Source organism: Oryzias melastigma, linkage group LG8 (genome assembly GCF_002922805.2).
Source record: "Oryzias melastigma strain HK-1 linkage group LG8, ASM292280v2, whole genome shotgun sequence".
NCBI classification, from domain to species: Eukaryota; Metazoa; Chordata; class Actinopteri; order Beloniformes; family Adrianichthyidae; genus Oryzias; species Oryzias melastigma.
In genome coordinates, this window is record NC_050519.1 from 18,158,345 (window position 1) to 18,178,609 (window position 20,265).

Consider the following 20,265-nt stretch of genomic DNA (forward strand, 5'->3'; position numbering starts at 1 on the left):
GATTATTCAAGTGTTCATACAAACTGATATTATCTGATGTGGAAAACACACCAACATTTCTTCCCAATAATTTGATTTCCAACTGTTTGTTCATCAATTAATCAGATCATAAATTGTAAAATTTGTGTGAAAAGAGTATATATAGACACATGTGAAATCACAATAAATGTTACAGCTTGAATGGAAAACAAAAAGTATAGAGAAATATCTTTCTGCACTAAAGAAAATTAAGTTCACCGTGTGGCTAATTTGACCAATTAATGAATTAAAGCAAATATAAAAAAAAAAGTAACAGAAGAACTGAATTTCTTCGTACATATAAACTTTATGAGAAATCGGATTTGTTTCTTGATCATGTGCAGCTTTCTGAACGATATAATTTAGTAAACTGGCTTAATATTTATGCAAAAAAAATTGTGAATCATAGTTCTTTTAATTGAAAGTTTTGCCTGTAAACTTTTAACTACAATGTTTCTCTAAAATGTTCTTTTTCCTGGTTTCTTTCATTAAACCATGACTCTAAGGAAGCCTGATAAGATCAAAACAAAAAATGTTATGCTTGGCACAAATAAATGCTCAACTTGTTTTCACAGAATAATAAGACCCACTAAGAAAAGTATGTTTCCTTTGAAAAAATAAATGATATCATACTGCAAGTGTACAGCCACAAACTAGCATTGAATAGGTTCGATTCAATAGGATTTCTGGTATTTAGATCCAAATGGTGAACTTTGTGGATCTGTTCCACATTTTGCAACTTAAGTGATCGAGACAATAACTTTTACTCACAACAAAAGTATTACAGTCATATTTTGCTTTTTCCTGCAACAAAGACATAAATATTGAGTCATATTTTACAGTGACTTGTTTAATGCAGTGGACCAGATATGTTGTCAAGCCCTTTTTTAAAATTAATCAATTTATTATTTGTAAATCACTTATAAAAGCAGGAGCAACCAAAGTGCTAAACACAAAGATAAATAAATTTAACTTTTTTTAAAGTCAAAATCATGTTATAAGTTTTTGCTTTTAAATTCAGGTCAAGTTTCAGATCTTAAAACTTAAAATTAATACTTTACCATCACAAATTGTCATTGAAGTAAGTTTTTTAACAGCTCTTGGGGACACAAAAGCAGGTGTTTCTAAATTATAAAAAAATATATAAAAATGGCTTTTCTTTTTAGACCCGACGACTAAAAACGAATCAACAAAAAAAACTGTTCAAATATCGCAAACTTCAAGTTTTAAGTACAAGTTTGACCAAAGCAAATAAAATGTTGGAAACAATCACTTTGTTTTTTATTTGCTTTTAATTAGGTTAATTTCAACTCAAATTACTGAGACGAAGGCTCCATAACACAAGTATATTTCAGTTCTGTAATCCAGACAAGGGAACCCGTCCCTGTTCTTTTCCATAGTTTCGGCACAGGTGTAGTCAGATAACCCTATTTATTTATTTTGTAGAAACTTTTTAAGATTACATTTTTATTTTGATTGCCAAAACTAACATTGTGTTTTGCTCCTTCAGTAGTTACTTCAGTGCTTATAATTTACCAAAAATAAACAATTTTAGTAATTATTAAACTATATCATTCCTAATATAGGTATAAAATGTAATTTTTAATCTAAATATACATAAATAACAGTTTGAAACATGCACATCGTTACTTGTGGGATTCTGTACCTTTCAAACATGGCGGATGCCTACATGACTACATTTCCCAGATCCCTCCGCGGAGTTACGTAGTCGAAATGCTTTTTCACGTGTGACGTTGACGCTGCTCTTGTTTTGGCAGTTTCGATACACACGGATTGTCAGAGCCTAACAAAACACTTTTGCATCCTTGTGGCGGACCACGACGACTCCGCGGTACTGTACGTTCCTCTGTCGATATTTTTATGCTAACACGTAACATGCACGCTGTTAGTTTGTAAGGGTTTGTGGGTAAAAAAGACTGTCAGAAGTCAGCTATCTAAATAAACCACTAGCTAGTTAGCCGGCGAAGCTAATAGCCTAGCTCCGGACAGGGATTTGCTGTGTCTGTGTGCGGAAATGATTTAAAACTGCTCAGGCGTGTTTGCGTTTTTCTTTTATTCTTCTTTTTTAGCTCCACCATTTTCAAACTTAGTTCCGAAATCGATAAGTTCAACCGAATGTCAAGCAGTCCAAACAGGAAGAATAGTGCTCTGAGTTTGTGCAGGAATCTTGTCAGAAGATCTCAGTCAGTGATCGACTGCATCGATCATCATCAGTACGTGTCATCGATCGGGTGTACAGAGAAACGGCGCTAACCGGTGAAGCTAACCAAACCAAACCAAACCAAACCGTGTGTGTTCAGCTGAGATGAGAACACAGCTCGGGGAGATCCGCTCCTTTGCTAACCTCCAGGTTTAACCTCTGTTAGATCCAGCAAGTTTAGCTAACATGGTTAGTCAAAATTCAATCCTGTTTTCAATTTTGAGTATTTTTGTTTTGTTTTGTTTTCTTTCCCTTATCGAATAACTGATGTAGTTTTTAAACTGAAACAAAACCAAAATCAGCTGCAGGAGTTTTGGGGATTACCGAATCAGATAGTTTGTTTATCTAAAGTTTACTGTCATCTTTTACTCTGACAAAGTAAAGTTTTCTCTCAGCGGGAAACAGATCCACAGGATTCTTCACTGGATTTCAGTTCCATCCTAACTGACTTGTTGCTGTTTTGTTGACTAGATGCTGGTGACCTGGCAGTGATTCTCTGTGTGGACGTCCAGGATTAGTTCCACAATGGCTGAAGTTGACAAAGACGATGATGTGATTCACCTGGCAAGTTTTAATGTCCACCGCAGCCAAGGTGAGAATGTCGCTTTTACGCATCTAAAGACTTTGACTGAACTAAAGTGCAACTTTTATATTTAAAAAAAGTAGTGAATTTATTTATCCACCTGTCTTCTGGATTCATTGAATCCTTTTGGATGTCAAGTGTTGCTGGAGCCTATCCTGGCTACTTCTGGGCAGAGGCAGGGCTGCGCACTTGCGCACACATAAGGACAATTTAGAGCCACTAATTAACCAATGAAGCATATTTTGAACTGTGGGGGGAAATAGGAGTGCACAGGGAACTTGCAGACTCAACTGGGACTTGAACCAGTGACTTCTAGCTGTGAAGCAAGAGTGCTAACCACTGCAGGACCACACAGCCTATACATGTAAAATATTTTGTGAAAAACTAGCATCTTTTTTTTTTGTCTTGGAATTAGTGCATATATTGCCTTTCTAAGTGAAGATCATATACTTGAATTAATCTGCAATCACATCTGGTTTATCCTTAATTTGTTGGTAAGAAGTCAGGAGACGTGGATCAGTGTGTAGATTTTGACAATCTGCTTCAGAACCAACATTCTATGTTTAAAGAACTCTATACCTGCTGGACTCTGGCTCTGCAGAGAGCTGAGGTAGTTTCTGGACTGCAATCGTAAATCTTCGTCTGTTTAAATAAAGGTTAAAGTATAAATCTGCTGGTTGTCATCAAAGGCTCCAGGTGCTTCATCTGTGTAGATTAAGACCACTGCTTAGGCTGCTGAAATATAAAGATTTAGAAAGATGATCCAAATCCGTCTAATTTATGATTTGATTGAACATCCATTTTTATTTTCTGATTTCCTTTAAAAAAATAGGTTTGCTTATAGTTTAAAGTTTTTTTTATATAAAATCTTGTGTATTAAACCAAACAAAAAAGAAATTTGAAATAATAAATAATAAATCCCAAAGAAAATTTTGTATTAGCCTAAAAATTAAATCTTCTTAATTCTTTGAAGGGAAAAACGATTTATTGATAACACCTTTACATTCAAGAAGTACCAATTGATTCATGTTGATGAATCTGTTTTTAAGCCTTAACTTTAGCTGGAGATCTAACACTAATATTAATTTGGGCTTTATGCCAGTGATCTACAACTGCTTTCAGTTCTCGGACCGGTTTAATGTCAGACAATATTTTCACGGACCGGCCAGCACGAGGCTGAAGGTTGTTTTTTTTATTTTTTTATTTATTTTTTTTTTTTAGCTTTCCGTTTCCCTTAACTTTTGATTTAAAGTTTATCCTCTGTAAAACATCTGCAGTTAGTTTAAACTTTATTTGTTCACCAGATTGTATGTATGAACAATTAAAATATTATATAGATTTCTTTTAAACATAACTGCCCAAGAAATCAGACGCTAACTTCTGTCTTGTCTAAATACAAATAGAAAATAAACGTGAATCCACCATTTGAGCAACTTTTTCTCAGCATCCTGGTAACATTAGACAGCATATTATTATTATGGTGTGTTCGAACGTGTCTCAATAACTCCATATTTCGACTCCTGGATTTTATCTGATAAAAAAGCAGATTTCTTTTATTTTGAAATCAAAGGTTCTTCTTCTGTTTTCTCACTGGATTTTTTTCCTGAAAAAAAAACGTTCTAAAAAAGTTTGTTTTTTGGTAGCTTGGAGGTTTTGATTTAGCAGTTGGAACAGCTGCTTTGGGAAAGTAGCAGATGGATTTTTGACACGTGGCAGAGCGACTTGACTTGCCTCAAGAATGAGGCGGATTTGGTGGAGAGAATTCTGATGTTTTCCAAAATAAAACTACCTTCATAATCATATTAGAAACAAAACGGAAAAGAAATGTAGATTGTGTTTTTTTTCCTCTCTGCAGACTGTAGACTAGTGCAATATTTTCAAGGACCGATCCAAACGTGGCAAAAGTTGGCATTTTTTAACTTACAGTTTCTGAAAATCTATTTTTAAAATAAATTTAGTTTAAAAAAGTCTAAAATATCAGTGGATTTTTTTATACCGATGATGAAGATTCAATGAAACAAAGATGTTGATTTTTAGAAGTCCATTTGTAGAAAAATTCCATGACGGAAACATTAGATGATTTTTATCTCTATAGGATGTCTTTTTAACACTCCATCCAGACTCCGATTATTTTAGGGAAAAAAATTATCATATTTTGTCTTTACATAAATTCTCATTTATTGTTTTATTTTTTTTTTAAACACAAATAAACATTTTCTGAGCTAAAGTTTCTGAACAGATGCCTAATTCAGGGTTACTGAAGGAAAATTCTCAAATGTCCCTTTTACAAAGTCCCTTTAAGTCAAGTCAGACAGATGTTGTGAACAGAATCCGTCAGTTTTTCAAAATAAAACTCCCTTCAGGATCAGAAAATAAACTAAACAGAAATGTTCTAAGTTAATGGATCTATTTCTTTTATTCTGTCTGCGCCCTGGTACCATGTGACCCACAGACCGGTACTGATCCGCGGCCTGGCGGATGGGGACCACTGATTTAAAGGAACAACTAATATGAATGCGACAAACTCCTGTTTTACTCAGTGTTCAATCAAGTTACCTGTCATAAACAGTTGGGATTATTTCATCCAAATGACTGAAAGCATCAAAGAATATTCGTTTTCTGCCCTGTGGACTCAACAGACGGGTTTAGTGTCAGCTTAGTGTCGGCTGTGGGATAAATTCTGCTTCTTTAAACCCAAACATGGAGAAAAGTCTGAATAGTTCAGCCGACGCTGGACGACGCTCCGATCAGCTGAATGTTTCCTCTCCTCTCATGTGACCTCTGATCATCAAGATCAGGTTCAAACATATATGAAAATATTGTGATGTGTTTGGACTGGAATGAGTTCCGTGTTCCACATGTTGTAAGTTTCCTTGTTCAGCCATCGGTCTGATGAACATCTTTCCAGGTTGCTGTTCTGCTGCTCTAAAGAAACGAATGAAAGGAGCGGCGATGTTCTCTGGTGTTTCTGTGGAGGCTGAAGCTGCTGTGTGTGCAGGTTCTCGTGCGGGTCAGAAGCTGCTCATCACCATCTCCGATGACTCTGACGAGGAGCCGGTGACGCTGGTCCCCGGCAGCCCTGTGTTGGTGTCTGACGACGACGACGTCAGCATCCTGGAGGTCACTTCAAGATCTTTTAAAAATACTAGGAATTGAAATATTTTTAGCAAAAACTATTTGTTTTACCTGCTGTGTTTTTCTGCAGTTTCCAACTCGTGCCCGGAAGCCTGTGATTCGAGCAGCCAAGTGGGGCGGGGCCAGCCACCTTAACGGTGAAACGAGCACAAGTTCAGCCGCCGCCTCCGCAGGAGGTCCAAGTTCACCTTTCTCCGCCTCCAGAGATGCCACGCCCATCCAAGCGGCCGCACACACACCGAGGACGCACACGCCGCCACAGCTGGGCCCATCATCGCACACGCCGTTAGAGGCGGAGCTCTGGGGCAGCAGCTCAGGACTCACCAAGGTGGAGATCCATGTAGACCCGTGGAGAACCATCCAGTCCGCAAAAACAAAAGCCACCTCACTCGCCCCCCCACAGCCGAGCACATCTGGACTGTCCAATCAACAAGCTGGCTCCGTGGCGTCGAATGCAGCTCCACAAACCTGTGCGCCCCACTCTGTTAACGCTCAAGAAAACCAGAGGACGAGTAGACAGGCAGCAGGCGGCGCTGAGGCAAGCACGTCTGCTGCACCCTTACCTGTGAGTCAGGCCCCGCCCCCTAAGGTTGTCATTCCACTGCATCTGGGCGTCCTACCCCCAGCTGCGCTCCAGCGGAGACCGCCCCCACCGCTACGGACTTCAGCCCAGTTTAAGACGCAGGGCAACCTGGTCCAGGTGGAGCCGCAGCCCCTGGCTCAGGCGCCGGCCCAGCCGGTGGTGCAGCATGCCCAAGCGGCTGGGCCTCACCCTGCAGTTCTGATTGCAGCGGCCCCAGAGCGACTCGGCCCCCCAGAGGCCGGCCACCGGATAATCCTGGGGAGCCAGGCTACCGGAGAGGCGGTCCCCGACCCCCCCGTGCAGCCCGGCGCCTCCACCGCAGCGCCGCCAGCTCACAGCGTCAGGCCTTCATATTTGAACTCCTACCACCCAGCTCCACCAGCATCCCTGCCCCACAACGGAGGCGAGGCCGGTCTGGTTCCAGCTCCCGGTCTGGAGCAGGCTAACCCAGGCCCGGCTCTGGTCGCTGTCCCGCTCGCACAGGAGGACGTTCCCCAAATAGAGGATGCCAGACCTGGACCGTCCGCACAGGCCCAGAGACCGGAGCAGCAGCCTTACGTTCGAGCCCTCATCACCGGGGTTGTGAGTACCGCAGAACCAGACCTCTGACTGCAGTCCTGGTTCCACAGAAGTCCAAACCGTCTTTTGTGTCTCCTGCAGTTGGATCTATTCCCAGACGTCCAGGAGGCTTATGTAGCGGAACTGATCCTAAAGAACAACGTGAAAGACTTGAATGTGTAAGACGCTCTTCTGTTTTAAAGCTGCATTTACCACAGCGAGGCTCTGAGGGCAGCGGCTGTTCTGTTTTCAGGGTTTGTAACCTGCTGCTGGAGAACCCCGAGTACGCAGACAGAGAGAACACAGGCGACGCAGTCGCAGCCACCAGCATCCTGCTGCAGCCGGGAGACTCCGAACCAGAGGTGACGCACAAAACTGGTTCTGCTGCTCCTCAAAGCAGAACCAGACTTTCATCCTCATGACTAATCCCAGTAAACACAGACCGAAAGTATCTAAATCCTGTTAAAAAGCAAGTAAAATTAATGAAACCAGGAGTTTCTGAAACAGTAATAAAACTTTTATATGGTCAGTAAATAACATTTAGGGTCACTAAATCAATTAGAAGTTCAATTGATAAAGTTTTGTTCTTTAAAAATTGGAAAAAGACATCCTTTCTAAATGTGGCACGTTACACGGAGATCTGCCTCCCTGCAGAAATTTTGTATCCCCTCTGCTGATCACAGAAAAACATACCATATACCATCATACAGGATATAGGTGTCGGGCGGAGGAAGGAATACTTGGAGGATCTCCTCAATCCTGCTGAGACGAATCTCTCAGCAGAAGCTGAGGATTCTGGGGTGGAGGATTCTGATTGGAGAACAGTCGCTAGGGCATTAACCCTTACGCTATCTTATGGGGTCCAGATGACCCCACCCTTGTATTGATATGTGACCCCCTCATGACAAAGGTGGACAGGATTTAATGTCTGCCACAGACACCAGTGAAGATTAGAAATCCTTGTCAGGCTATAGCCTGAAAAATTGTAGTTAAAATGTTTTAGCTAAACAGACTGGATATTAAATACAAAACAAAGCTTTATTTAAAATGATTAAATGAATGTAAACTTTATCCTCCTTTACAGTCTTGCAATAATAATATAGAGACTTAAAGAAATCCCTTAAATTATGAAATTGTAATAAATGTTGGAAAAAGACCTAAAAAGGTTTAATTTCCTGCTGAAAGTGAAGCTCGCTAAGCTTCCTGCTGGAGCTCCGAGTACTTACGCAAGCGCTGTGTGAAATTAGAATGGGTTAATTGTTTCTCATTGCATAAGAGCGCAATTCAAGGTTTGCCAAAACAACATTTATGTTGTTGCAACATTTGTTGGTGCCTGCCAGCAGATTGTTACCTGGTCAGGGGAATCAGAACCCTGTGCAGCTTCATTGTCAGAAGTTTGAGTTTCTGCTCTCAGGTGACGGAGGACCTGTTCGACTACAGCAAGCTGACCACCGTGGGCTCTGAAGTGGTGATGCAGGCCGCAGACCTGCTCATGGCAGACTTCAGGATGCTCAGCTGTCAGGACATCAAATGGGCTCTAAACGCTCTGAAGGGACACTATGCAATCACACGCAAGGTAGCGCCGCCGCTCGGTTGCTCCTCCTCCCAGTTTCCTCCCCCTCTCTGAGGCTGTCGTCTGCCCTCCTCAGGCCTTATGTGAAGCTCTGAAGAAGTGGCAGGAATCAGGCGACTTAGGAAAGAAGAGGCGGAGCAGGACCTCCTCAGAGAGATGCTTCATCGACTTTCACTTTGAGCACGGTAACCCGGTTCATTCAGCTCCAGAAGCTGGCTCTCTGCAGGATGGAGGTTTTTAGCAAACTTCCTTTCTTGCCTCCAGGTTCCCTGAAGCTGGATCGAAGGATGTTCTTCCTGGAGAACAACCGCCGTTACTGCCGCACCTACAGCAACCTGGAGGCCTCTGTGCAGAAGGAGCTGTCCTTCTATCAGCAGAAAGCCAAGGAGTGGGCCGAGGTGCAAACAGCCGCTTTGCTTTTATTCCTCACTTCCTGCCAAGGAATTTCACAATAAGAGTCTCTATTTTTGTCTTATTTCTATTATAATAATTTAACATTCTGTTTTGCAGTTGTAGAAGTTTGTCTTTGTGAAATTACCTTTAAGACTGTTTCATTTAGGAAAAAAGTTTAGCAGACTTTTATTTTATAGAGCTAACCTGTTTTCATCTTTCCAGCATGAGGATTTCCTGCTGGCGCTGCAGGTCAATGAAGACGAATACAAGAAGGTACGAAGCGCAAAAAACTGGATTCATTTGGACTCTTTCTTGATGTGGTTTTATACCAAAAGCATCCTATTGGTCCAAATATCAGACGGCTTTTATTCTGAAAAAACACATCTTCAGTCGTCTCAGTTTTTAGCTACACAGGAGTCAAACGTGCTGGTTCTCCTACTGGTTTGATTACTTGGATCAGGTATATCAGGCCAATAGGAAGCTGTAAGGGTGCGGGGGGGGGGTGGACAGGACAGCGGCCCTCCAGGCCGAGGGTTCGATACCTCTGGTCAGGACAAACCAAACAACTGCTCCAAATCTGCCAATCATGAGTACAGAAACCAAATTTAATTGCTTTTATTCATTTAATAGGGCTGTATATTTTGGAATTAAAGTACTTATTTACTTAACAGAATCAAGTAGTTGATAAAATATGCATTTTACATAAAAGAAACTCAGTTTTGTAACATAATTGTTGGTCTTTTGAAAATAATCTGAGGTTTTAGTTCTGCAGCGTAAAGAGAAAAAAAACTTAAAGTCAGGAAGCTAATTTACTGCTATATTTTGAAAAAAAAAGGTTGTAGGATGTAGAATTGTCTCTGATGACCTTCAGAAACCGTTTAGTGTCTTGAGTGTTTGAAAGAAAAGCTAAATCTGTTCCATCAAAGAACCGTGTTCTGATCCTTTAACATGATTTATGTGATCACCTGGATATCTCCCAGAAGATGAGACGAAGATTCAAAGTTTCTGTGACTTTCATCAACTAAAACAAAGAGGCTAAAATGCAAAATAAAGTGTGAGTTGAGATAAAGGCATTAACGGAACGTGTCTTTGCTCAGGACGGTCAGCTGATCGAGTGCGGCTGCTGCTTTGGGGAGTTTGCGTTCGAGAAGATGACCCAGTGCTCCGACGGTCACCTGTTCTGCAAAGACTGTTTGGTCAAATACGCTCAGGAGGCCGTTTTCGGCGCCGGACAGGTACCTGTCCCTGCTTTTTTTTTCTTTTTACAGTTTAGGAAACATCCCTGCCGTGTGAAGAAAAAAGTTCCTGTGTGTGTGACAGTCGGAGCTGAGCTGCATGGAGGGCGGATGCCCCTGCTCCTACCCCTCCTGTGAGCTGGAGAAGGTCCTGCCGGAGAACATTCTGCTCAGATACAACGAGAGGCAGGCGGAGGAGGCGGTCGCCGCCACCTGTGCTGATGAGCTGGTCAGGTGGGTGTAAAACTCCAACACACTAAAACTAGACATGAAACAGCTTTCATTCAAATATTTTTACTTTTATGAATTTTAACACGATTTTAATCATGTTTAAAAACTTTAGTGTTTTTGTACAATGGAGTATTGGGGCCAGTTTATAAACAAAAAAAAGTTAAATACAACTTTAAATCTTGTAAATTTATGAGAAAAAAATTTGTGACTGTTAAATTACAAGAATAAAGTCAATTATACTTTTAAAGTGATTGCCTAAATATGTTACTTTTTTTCTCATACATTTACGTGTTTTAAAGTCGTAAATTTAGTACTTTAAACCTCGTAAATTCGCAAGAAAATGATGTTTAATCTTCAAATACAACTTTTTTATTTTGGTGACAAAATAGAAAAACTCTGTCGTAATTTTGTACAAATATCTGCTTTTTAAAAAAAATATTATTATTTCATTTTTTTTAAGCTGCCAGTGCTAAAAAATGCAAAAAAAAAATGAGAATGTCTCATGCCCCTCACCCTCTCCTCCTGCCAGCCTGATCAGAACTGCACTTCACAAATTCATCAAAATGTTCTCTCATTTTTCAAAATGGCAGCTTTTCTGCTGGTTTTGTCTCCATGGCAACTATATTAGATTTTGGTCATCTGGGGGTGACAAACAGGTCTCTGCAATTTTTAGAAAATCTGCAAAAGTACATTTTTGGATTTCCTTAGCAACGGAGGTTTTTTTCTTAACCATGCCCATACTTCTAATATGTTCATATCATAAGTGATGTTGTTTTGTTCAGCTTGTGCCAACGATTCATGTGTTCAATTTTCACAGCATTCTGGTCAAAAATGTGCGAGAAACAGGGAAACGCCACTTTTGTGAGCTCGCTATCCTAACGCTGTGAAAATCTACAAACTTTAAAAACGACTTTTTTCTCACAAGTTGTGATGCTCAAAAAGTTGAGTCAATAGTTATCCCTATGAGGGGGGGAGATTCCAGATGGCAGCCTTTTTTCTGAGGTCAAAGGTCAATGGTGTAGATGTAAGCTAACTTCAGGTGGGCTAAATTGCGTGAAGCTAACTTGAGCTGAAGTTTTCTTCTCCCATATCCCAGGAAAATTTCACATTTTGCCACAAAATGGCCACCAAGCCGTAGATCCTGTCGCCATCCCATAGTAATTTCAAAACTTCCAATGGATACTCCTAACACGTGTCTTTTAGTTTTATTTTTAATTGGATTTTTTACTTTTTTTTTTTTTTTTTGGCTCCATTCGTTTTTTTGGCGGTTTCTCCCGCTGTGATGTCATCATTTTTTGGGGAGGGGTCATTAACGATGCCCAAAACTCAATTTCAACGGGTACAATTTGAGGAGTTTCTGAATATATGGCGGGGGTCAAATTTTTGCTCAAAGACGCAGGAAGAAACAAGAAAACAATCAGGCCTGCATAATAATATATTTAAATGTTTGTTTTCTTTTTTAATATCTAGAATTTAATGACAAATATGTTAAAAAATGCACCAAAAATACCACAAAGGGCTTTGATTTTACACAGAAAGACTGTTGTTCATGGATGTTTCTGGAAGCATCTGATCTTCAGAGGTTCGTTGCTACGTTTGAACCTTCTCCTCCGTGTCTTCACAGATGTCCGTTCTGCAACTTCCCGGCCTTGTTGGACAAAGACATGTCTTTGTTCAGCTGTCCCAACCCTCGCTGCCGCAAGGTCAGTGCCGCTCTCTGTCTCCGGGGATCGTCTCAGCTCCTTTGTAAAAGAGTCATGTGCCTGAGTGACTGATGAGAGTCCCATGAAGAAGAGCGAGCGCCCGTCCTCATCTTCTCTGCTGTTCCTGGAGGCCATTCCAACAAAACGCCTTTAAAAACGCACTAAATCAGATTTTAGATGGCACAGCACTTTAATAATTGAATACTGTTTCAAAATCTTCCACTTTAGTTTAAAATAACTTTCATTCTTTGAACAAGGCAAGAATAATAGTCGTTAAATGGAATTTCTTCACGTTTTCCGACAAGTTGTTGTGGATTTAGCTCATGACCGGAGAGCAGCAGGTGCACTTCCTGGACCTGGGCTGGAAAAATGCAGCTCCGCCATAAAGTAGGAGCAGGAAAATGTAACATAAGGTGGGAATTTTGCAATCTTTTCCCACAAAAAAGATGTTGGTAGTGAAGTTCATTCGGTTTGAGTTCCGTCTTTTCTTTAGTAAACTATACAAATGTTCAAAATGTATTCAGAAGAATATTTAGATGCAGATTTGCATAAACCATTTCAGCTTTAAAATTACTATAATTTGCCATCTACTTGAAAGCCATATTTAAGCAGGAAATAAATTCAGACATCAAGAGGTTAAAATATAAATTTAGATTTACTAAATTCTGTTCAAATGTTAGAAAATTCCAAAAGAAATCCAAAGATTTTGGGAAGTTCTTCGGTTTTTATTTTATTTTATTTGAACCAGGATGTAGAATTCCATGGGAGCTCTATCTTTGTCATGGAATTTTGGGTAAATCCTCCTTGGGTAAAAAAAAAAACAAAAAAAAAAACGTACAGCAGCGCTCAGAGAACGTTTGGTACATTTTCACAGATGGAGCTCTGCTGCTCGCCGCACAAATGCGTGCTCCTCACAAACGAAGGAAAGGAAAATCGTTTTTCAGTGAGAAAAGCCAATTTTCTGTACTTTTAGCAGAATCTTTTTTGGAAGATCCTGAAGTGTTTCTTCAGTTTCTCCTCATGATTCCCAGATTTAAGGTGGAACATCTGCCAATGTTGGGATGTTCGGCCTTCAGCTCTTCCTCACGCTGATCCGTGGGTCTCCTCCCTCGATGAGAAAAATGATGTGGGAGCTGTCACATGATGTGGGAGCTGTCACAGGGCTCACATCCTCCCCAGACATGAGAGAAAACATTACAAACAGGAAAAACATAGGAAATTTGCTTTTGTTTCTGCATTTTCAACTTAAAATCCAGAAATTTGATGATGTTGATGTTTGTTTCATCTAATTTAAAGGCTCTTTATAAGAAATCCAATTATTTTTGTGATAAAAAATCATGAATCTTCATGAATTTTAATTTAAAAAGAAAAGATTAACTCAGCATTTTCAACAAATGTTCATCAGGAGCTGTTAGTGAAACCAGGTTACTAAAGCAGGATTGATCAGCGTGGAAGGCCGCACTGGTGGTGTAAAGTTTAAATTTACTACGATTGTTCAGACGGGTTTCAGCTCTTCATCATTTGTTTCATATTCTGATTACAAACAATAGACTTTAAATTAGATTTTTAGTAGCTAGAGAAATGTTTCCTAGAAAGACACTTTCTGTCTCCCATCATGATATCCTCATGTGAGCTCAAACGGGGCGAATGCAGGAGGTGAAAGACTTAGCACCCTGAGAACAGAGCAGCAATCGGAAAAGACTAATTCCAGGATTAGTGTTTGGAAAACGAGGAATTAGAGGCAGAACTAAGGAGAAGTTAAAGAAAGAGAGAAAAAAACTTGAAGTCAGAGCTGACATTTTTACCAGAAAAAAATAACTTATAAAGACAGATTTCACACTTTCTGCAGCGTTTCTTGTTGACTTAAAAATACCCAAAGTGAAGTAGATCTGCTGACGTCTGCAGAAACGCTGCTGGAGAAGCTGACAGGATGTTGCTACGACTCTTGACTCACTTTTTATTGTTCCGCATTGACGGTAATGATGCAAACAAAAATGGACGTTCTGGGTTCTCTCTGCACACATTAAGATTCACTTTAGAGAGACGGGAGGTAAAAATTTGAGCTTGAAGTGCTTAAAGTTTGGGTTGAAATAACTCCTATTGAGTTTTTTAAGACACAAATCTGCAGCTTTTGGTGCTTTTAACCTGAAATGTCTGAAAAGACATTTTTAATACTGAATTTTAAACAATTTGATGTAGAAAGCACAGCTTTGGGTGTAGTTTTAGTGTAAACCTGTAGATGGAGCTGCAGCCTCACAGTCTGCACTGCTGCAGTGTAACTTGATCATGCAAAGCATGATGGTTTCTTTGTGTTTGATTCTCTAACATCCATCTGCACCACAGAAAACCTCCACTTTGTTGGAGAAGTTCCTCTTCAAGTCAGAAGAAAACTCTAAACAAACAAAATTATTATTATTATTTTTTTTTAACTTGCTTCCTCATTTGCTACTTTTTACACTTTTGCCCCACGTTTTCTCCGGCTGCACTCGGGGAGGGGCGCTATTATGTAAGTGACACAGTTCTGGAAGCCCACCCGCCTTTTTCCACAGGCAGTCGCCTCATTGGTCAATGGCCCACGCAGGCTGGACTCTGATTGGTTGGGAGTGTTTTCAACTCCTTTTCAAATTCGGTTCACATTAAGACTGACCCACATTCACGCGCACATGAACACACGCAGATGTTGCTAAACTCCACTTGTGCAGACGGGTCGGCCTCTGATCCACAGCGCATGTGAACTCTTGGATTGAGGAGATCTGCTGCTGCAGAGAAGCAGGAGATCAGGGAATGTCTGGAGAGATAAATGAAGGAGGTGCAGAGGAAAACCACCTCCTTCATCAGCTGGGAGTTAGAAGCAGCTGAGGAGGAAAAACAAGTGTAAAAAGGTCTGATCTGACACGACTGATGGAGAAGTCCGGAACTTTGAAGCTCTGGTTGGGGGTGGGTGTGGGGTGGAGGTGTCACCGTGACGTCACGCTTTTATTTTTAGCAGCGCTATAAGAGCTGAAGCCTTTTCCTGGTTTGAGCTTCTTGTCAAGCAGGTCAGAGACCGTCACACTCGCTCTGCCGCTCCCCTCCCTGTGTGTGTGCTGCCACTAGGGGGCGATCTACCTCCACGCCGCCACTGCTCCAGCATCCTCCCTGGCAGAACTGATGTTTAAATCCACCACACAGATGAAAGGATGTGGGGGCGTCAGCGAGCAGAGCAGCAGACTGCTGCGTCAGCCGCCACGCTCTTCAATATTAGATGAGAAATTCAAATATTCATGGTGACACCACTTAGCTAAAGGTTAGCGAGGGGGTGCCGCCTGCAGCTAATGCGCGCTGCTGCCGCCTGCCTGGGATGTCCTTCAGGATGCAGAGACGAGGATGGGGCTGTTTCTTAGCAACCGCGCAGACTAAAGCTGCTGCACCGGGGGGGCGGGGAGGCGTTTAAGGAAAAAAGGTGTGTGACTGGTGCTCCCTCCATCTTCTCTGCAGGAGAGCTGCAGGAAGTGCCACGTGTTGTGGAAGCAGCACAAGGGCAAGACGTGCGAGCAGGTGCTGGAGCAGGACGAGATCCGCATGAGGGTTGTGTTGTGAGTCCATCACGTACACACTCAGAACACACACTGCAGACAAACTCAACTCTGTACAAAAAAGTGTTTAATTCTACATGGAGAGTCTCATTTTCCAAATTTTCTGACAAACTTCCTCCAGTTTCTGATAAATCTTCTCAAAGTTCAACAATTTTAGGAGCTGAAATATAAAACGATAAATACTAGAAAGCAGCAGAAGTAGCTCCGCCCACAAACAGGTTCACTCTGGACGGATCCTCTCACATCACGACAAATCCTGAAAAGGAATATTAAAGCCTGAGGTAGAATGGACATGTTGCATTTGCTCCACCCACTAAAAATCAGAATTGGGCGGGACAAACAGACATGTGTCGGGTCCACCCACCTGTCACTCAAAAAGACACACCCCCTTATAATGTTAACACTGAATGACCCCACAGTTTTTTTCCTGTAAATGTTGACATTTAACATTTAAATCCATGTGTTGGAAGCAGAAGTGGATCCGATCAGATCCGGTTAGAAATAGTTCTCTTTAGTCGACCATGGTGACGTACCGATCACCGTCCAGAATCTGCCCACGTATTTCTGCACCTCCCTTTGTCAAAGACCCACTCCGATCATCTTCTGATCTTTTATAAATTTGTTCCCAGTTGTCTTTTAGTTAAAAGCTTTTAGTCAAATTTTTTTTAAAAATCCTTTTATAGGACATAGTTTCTGCAGAGCAGCAGGAGTTCATTAGAAATCCACCTCTATGTTGTGGGTGAGATCGTCGGCACTGAGCATCCCCGCCCCCTCTTCCCTCCCTGTTCCTAAGAACAGGAAGCTTGAAGCTCGCCCAGCATATTTTCTACATCACACCTACAAACTTTTTCAAACAGCATTTTTTTGTCTGTTCCTGATTCACAGCAATAAGAGAATTGAACTGAGAGACCCCTCCCCCCTTTGGTTCCAAACAGGAAGTACCCGCTGGCTCCAAGAAGCCAAAATCCCGTAGACTTCTATTGAGAAATAAACAGCTATTATCATTATATTTGCCAGAATAACCATTCTTGCTATGTTAACTTTTTGTAACACGTTCTTGCTAATTCTATTTTTTTCTGTATGCAACTTATTCAAGTTATGAACTGACCAAATTCAACAGAAGTACGTGCTTTGACGTCCAAAGTTTGGAACGTTTTGGAACGCTTTCTAGTCGACCAGCTGTGGACTTCCAACAAATCCACACCCCTTGATTGGCAATATAGGTTACCATAGAAACATGGCTCTCACCAATTTGGACCAATCACTTCTTACCGTCATTGTCTTGCTCCAACATGGCGGCGTCTGAATCACAAAAAACGGGCGACTGAATTGACTTCCTTTCATTAGAGTTGGAAGTAAGCCATTTTCTATGGGTAGTGTCACATTCACCCTGTCCAGTTCTCTTATACAGTCAACGATAAGGGGCTTTTTCTTTTTTTTTTAAAGGTGCTTTTTTTTAATAAATTCATTTTATTGTCTTTTTATAATGTATAGGGTATCCCACCATTGTAGCTCTTTATAATGTATGTTTTATTTTTATCCTTTCTCACTTGTTCTGACTGTACCTGTGCTGTTGTATATAAAGGTTATTTAATCTCTCTTAATTTTTATGCAAAAAAAAAATCCACAAAAAACTCTTCCCTTCTAATATATTTGTTCCTCCATCATCAGAAAAATTAAAATGTTAACACAATTGTCCTCAGAGTGGGTCCATAAATTTTAAAGTAGATCCTCAGTGGATGGATGATGCATAAACACCTCCGTTTCCCGGACAACCATCCAGGAAGACAGAGGCTCACCTGCTTCCTGTCGCCCAGCAGGAGCAGAGGCGCCGCTTCCTGTTTTTAGATGTTCTTGCTTCCTGTAGGAAGCGGTCTGGAGAACAGATCAGAGTGGTGACCATTCCAGCTGGAACCACAGCGGCATTCAGGTCCACAGACAATAGCAGATCGGATTATCAGGAACAAACAAGCGAAAGAGCTCACTGCTTGAACGTTGACTAACACCTGAGAAAAAACACTTTTTAAAATAAAAGTGTCCATCTTTAGGTTTTCTCTTGGAAAATCTGGACTGTCACACATTCCTCTGGTTCTGAAGAGGCTAAAGAACAACAAGTGTGTTAATGCACGCACGAACCCCTAACCCTGCTCTCCTTCCTCCTGCAGCGAGGAGCGCATGACGGCGGCACGTGTCAGGAAGTGCATCAAATGCGGCACCGGCCTGGTCAAGTCGGAGGGCTGCAACCGCATGTCCTGCCGCTGCGGCGGCTTCATGTGCTACCTCTGCCGGGAGCCCATCACCGGCTACAACCACTTCTGCCAGCACGCCCGCTCCCCCGGCGCCCCCTGCCGCCACTGCCACAAATGCTCCCTCTGGACCGACCCCACGGTGCGTTCTCCTCATGTTTGACGCTGTCACCCCCTTTCTCCATCCTGAAGTGAAAACGGTTTTCTGTGCTTTTCTGCAGCAAGACGACGAGCGCATCATCCAGGAGATCCAGAAGGAAGGCGAAGCAGAGCTCAATAAGAAGTGTGCAGGTCAGGAAGAGACGTTCTCTCCTCCTATGAAGTCCCACGTTCTCCTCTTCTTACTGTTTTTAAGACATTTTCTGCTCCAGGGCAATATATAGTCCCTCACTGTATAGTTTTAAGTAGTTAGGGGGGGATTCGGACACACCCTCTGTCAAACATGTGACACCACATACCTTTATCGAGCCATCTGATTGGTCAGTTTATAACTTGACTAGTTTTTTTATGAGATTTTAGTTTCTTGGAGCCAGAAGGTACTTCCTGTTTGGAACAGCAGTCCAGTTCTCATGTACAGTCGCTTTATCTGTCACTCCAGTAAACACAGACAGGAATGATCTCCCCTCATGGGTACAGTGTGAGCTGTAAGTCGGCCATCTTTCTCCTCCTCATCCTTTTCTCCTCCCTTTCTCTCTAAAAACGCAGGGAAGAGGGTCGGCCCGCCTCCAGAGGCCATCACAGAGACCAAGCGGCCGTGCGTGGGGCCCCTTCCAGAAAACCCGCCCATCCCGAACCCGGCAGCCCCCCCTCAACCACAGGCGGTGCAAGCCCCTCTGTTCGTCCCCCCTCGCGGCCGCTTCCCGCCGCCGCCACCGCCTCAGGGCCAGATGTTCCACCAGATCCTCATACCCCCGGCGCCGTACGTGCCCCTACTGCAGCACCTGCCCCCCATGAACAATAACAACCAGCACGAGCACAACCCGCCCTTCAACCAGCGTCACCGCAACATGGACCTGCCCATGCACTATGGCCCCCCTCCGTACTTCTACAGACGCTAGCTACGCCCGCTGGGTTCCTCCTTTTTACTGTGAATCCCTCCGTCTGTTTGTTTCAGGTTAGACCCCGCCCCCCTCACAGGTTCCAGTTTGAATTGTTTGCATTAAACTGACAGTTGAAGCAGTTTTTTTCTCCCTCCAGTTTCTACAGAGATTTTTCAAAAAAAGATGTATAAATAAATATAAAAAAAAAAACTGTTGGCATCCCCACTTCCTGGATCGTTTGTCACGCGTCAGGCTTTCTAATAAAGTTTTCCGTTTACAGTTTCTGAACAACATCCCGATGTGTCTCTGCTGCAGAACGGGCTGACTCATGATAGCTGAGCCTCTGGGCGGTCCACCAATCACATGTGAGGGGACCCCCCCTCAGTGACTCAGAGAGGGGACTTCTTTGTTCAGTCATGTGTGACCGATCAGCCCCCTCGGCTTTTGCCCGGGGGTCCTGATTGACGCTTTTACTCTCGAATGGCACGAGGTTTTCCTAAAAATGAATTCCAATTTTTCTTTTTTTCATTAGAGAGAAGAGCAGCTGCTGGAAAAGCGCCGCAATGCGGCGCATTTCCAGCAGCTGCTCTTCTCTCTAATAAAAAAACCTCGTGACTGCCCCCCCCGTCGGCGACCCCTGACCTCCACGACCATTTTCCACCCTGAACACATGACATCGACTAAGACAAACATCACGCGGCCCCCGTCTCTAAAACCAGTCGTGGAATCTCCGGATGTTTTGGTTTAGCCCCTGAACGCACCGCGGGGCTCATCAGACTTGGATTACCGTGCGAATTATCAGATTAAAGCTCATTTATTTCAAAGAAACAAAGGAGGGGCTTAACTGACATGATTAGACCGAATAAAGGAGGGATGAGAGCCGTCAGTCACAATTTTGTCTGCATTTCTAGACCATTATTTAGTTGGTTTATTATATATTTTATTGAAGCTTTTTCTTTTTTTCTTCTAACATTTTCTGTGTCAGCTGTGGCGAGGAGGTGTGATGAAGGCATGTTGAAGCTCCTCCTCTTCCTCCTTAGGGACGGCGGGTGTTTGCCAGCATTTGCTCCCCTGACGGTTTTGGCTGCTCAGCCGCCGCCGGCTTTGTTTGGGGCTGTTATTGTTTATCCTTAAATAGTGTGTATATTTTTAATGACCCCCGCCTCCCCAT

The 20,265-nt window shown here is 42.3% G+C and overlaps 1 protein-coding gene across 4 annotated transcripts; it reads left to right on the forward strand.

Annotated features, from left to right (window-relative positions):
* Positions 1–1,714: 1,714 nt before the first annotated feature.
* On the forward strand, positions 1,715–19,382 carry rnf216 (ring finger protein 216). 4 transcript variants are annotated; one of them, XM_024271500.2, is made up of 17 exons: positions 1,715–1,870; positions 2,711–2,831; positions 5,821–5,942; positions 6,028–7,122; positions 7,201–7,277; positions 7,352–7,460; positions 8,513–8,674; positions 8,748–8,856; positions 8,936–9,069; positions 9,287–9,337; positions 10,162–10,299; positions 10,385–10,533; positions 12,155–12,233; positions 15,711–15,808; positions 17,974–18,196; positions 18,276–18,345; positions 18,760–19,382. In XM_024271500.2, exons 2-17 carry the CDS (start codon positions 2,765–2,767, stop codon positions 19,110–19,112), a joined length of 3,036 nt encoding a protein of 1,011 aa, XP_024127268.1. In that variant the 5' UTR covers positions 1,715–1,870; positions 2,711–2,764; the 3' UTR covers positions 19,113–19,382. The 4 variants fall into 4 exon arrangements, with proteins under 4 accessions (XP_024127268.1, XP_024127267.1, XP_024127271.1 ...); XM_024271499.2 differs by having other exon boundaries at positions 1,730–1,875; XM_024271503.2 differs by lacking the exon at positions 1,715–1,870 and adding an exon at positions 2,283–2,428.
* Positions 19,383–20,265: the final 883 nt, after the last annotated feature.

Bases quoted from the DNA above. Each gene is read 5' to 3' on its own strand.
- rnf216 (XM_024271500.2), top strand. From the start codon at position 2,765: ATGGCTGAAGTTGACAAAGACGATGATGTGATTCACCTGGCAAGTTTT. The intron at 2,832-5,820 runs GTGAGAATGTCG...CTGTGTGTGCAG, and splicing joins TAATGTCCACCGCAGCCAAG to GTTCTCGTGCGGGTCAGAAG. The intron at 7,461-8,512 runs GTGACGCACAAA...TTCTGCTCTCAG, and splicing joins CGGGAGACTCCGAACCAGAG to GTGACGGAGGACCTGTTCGA.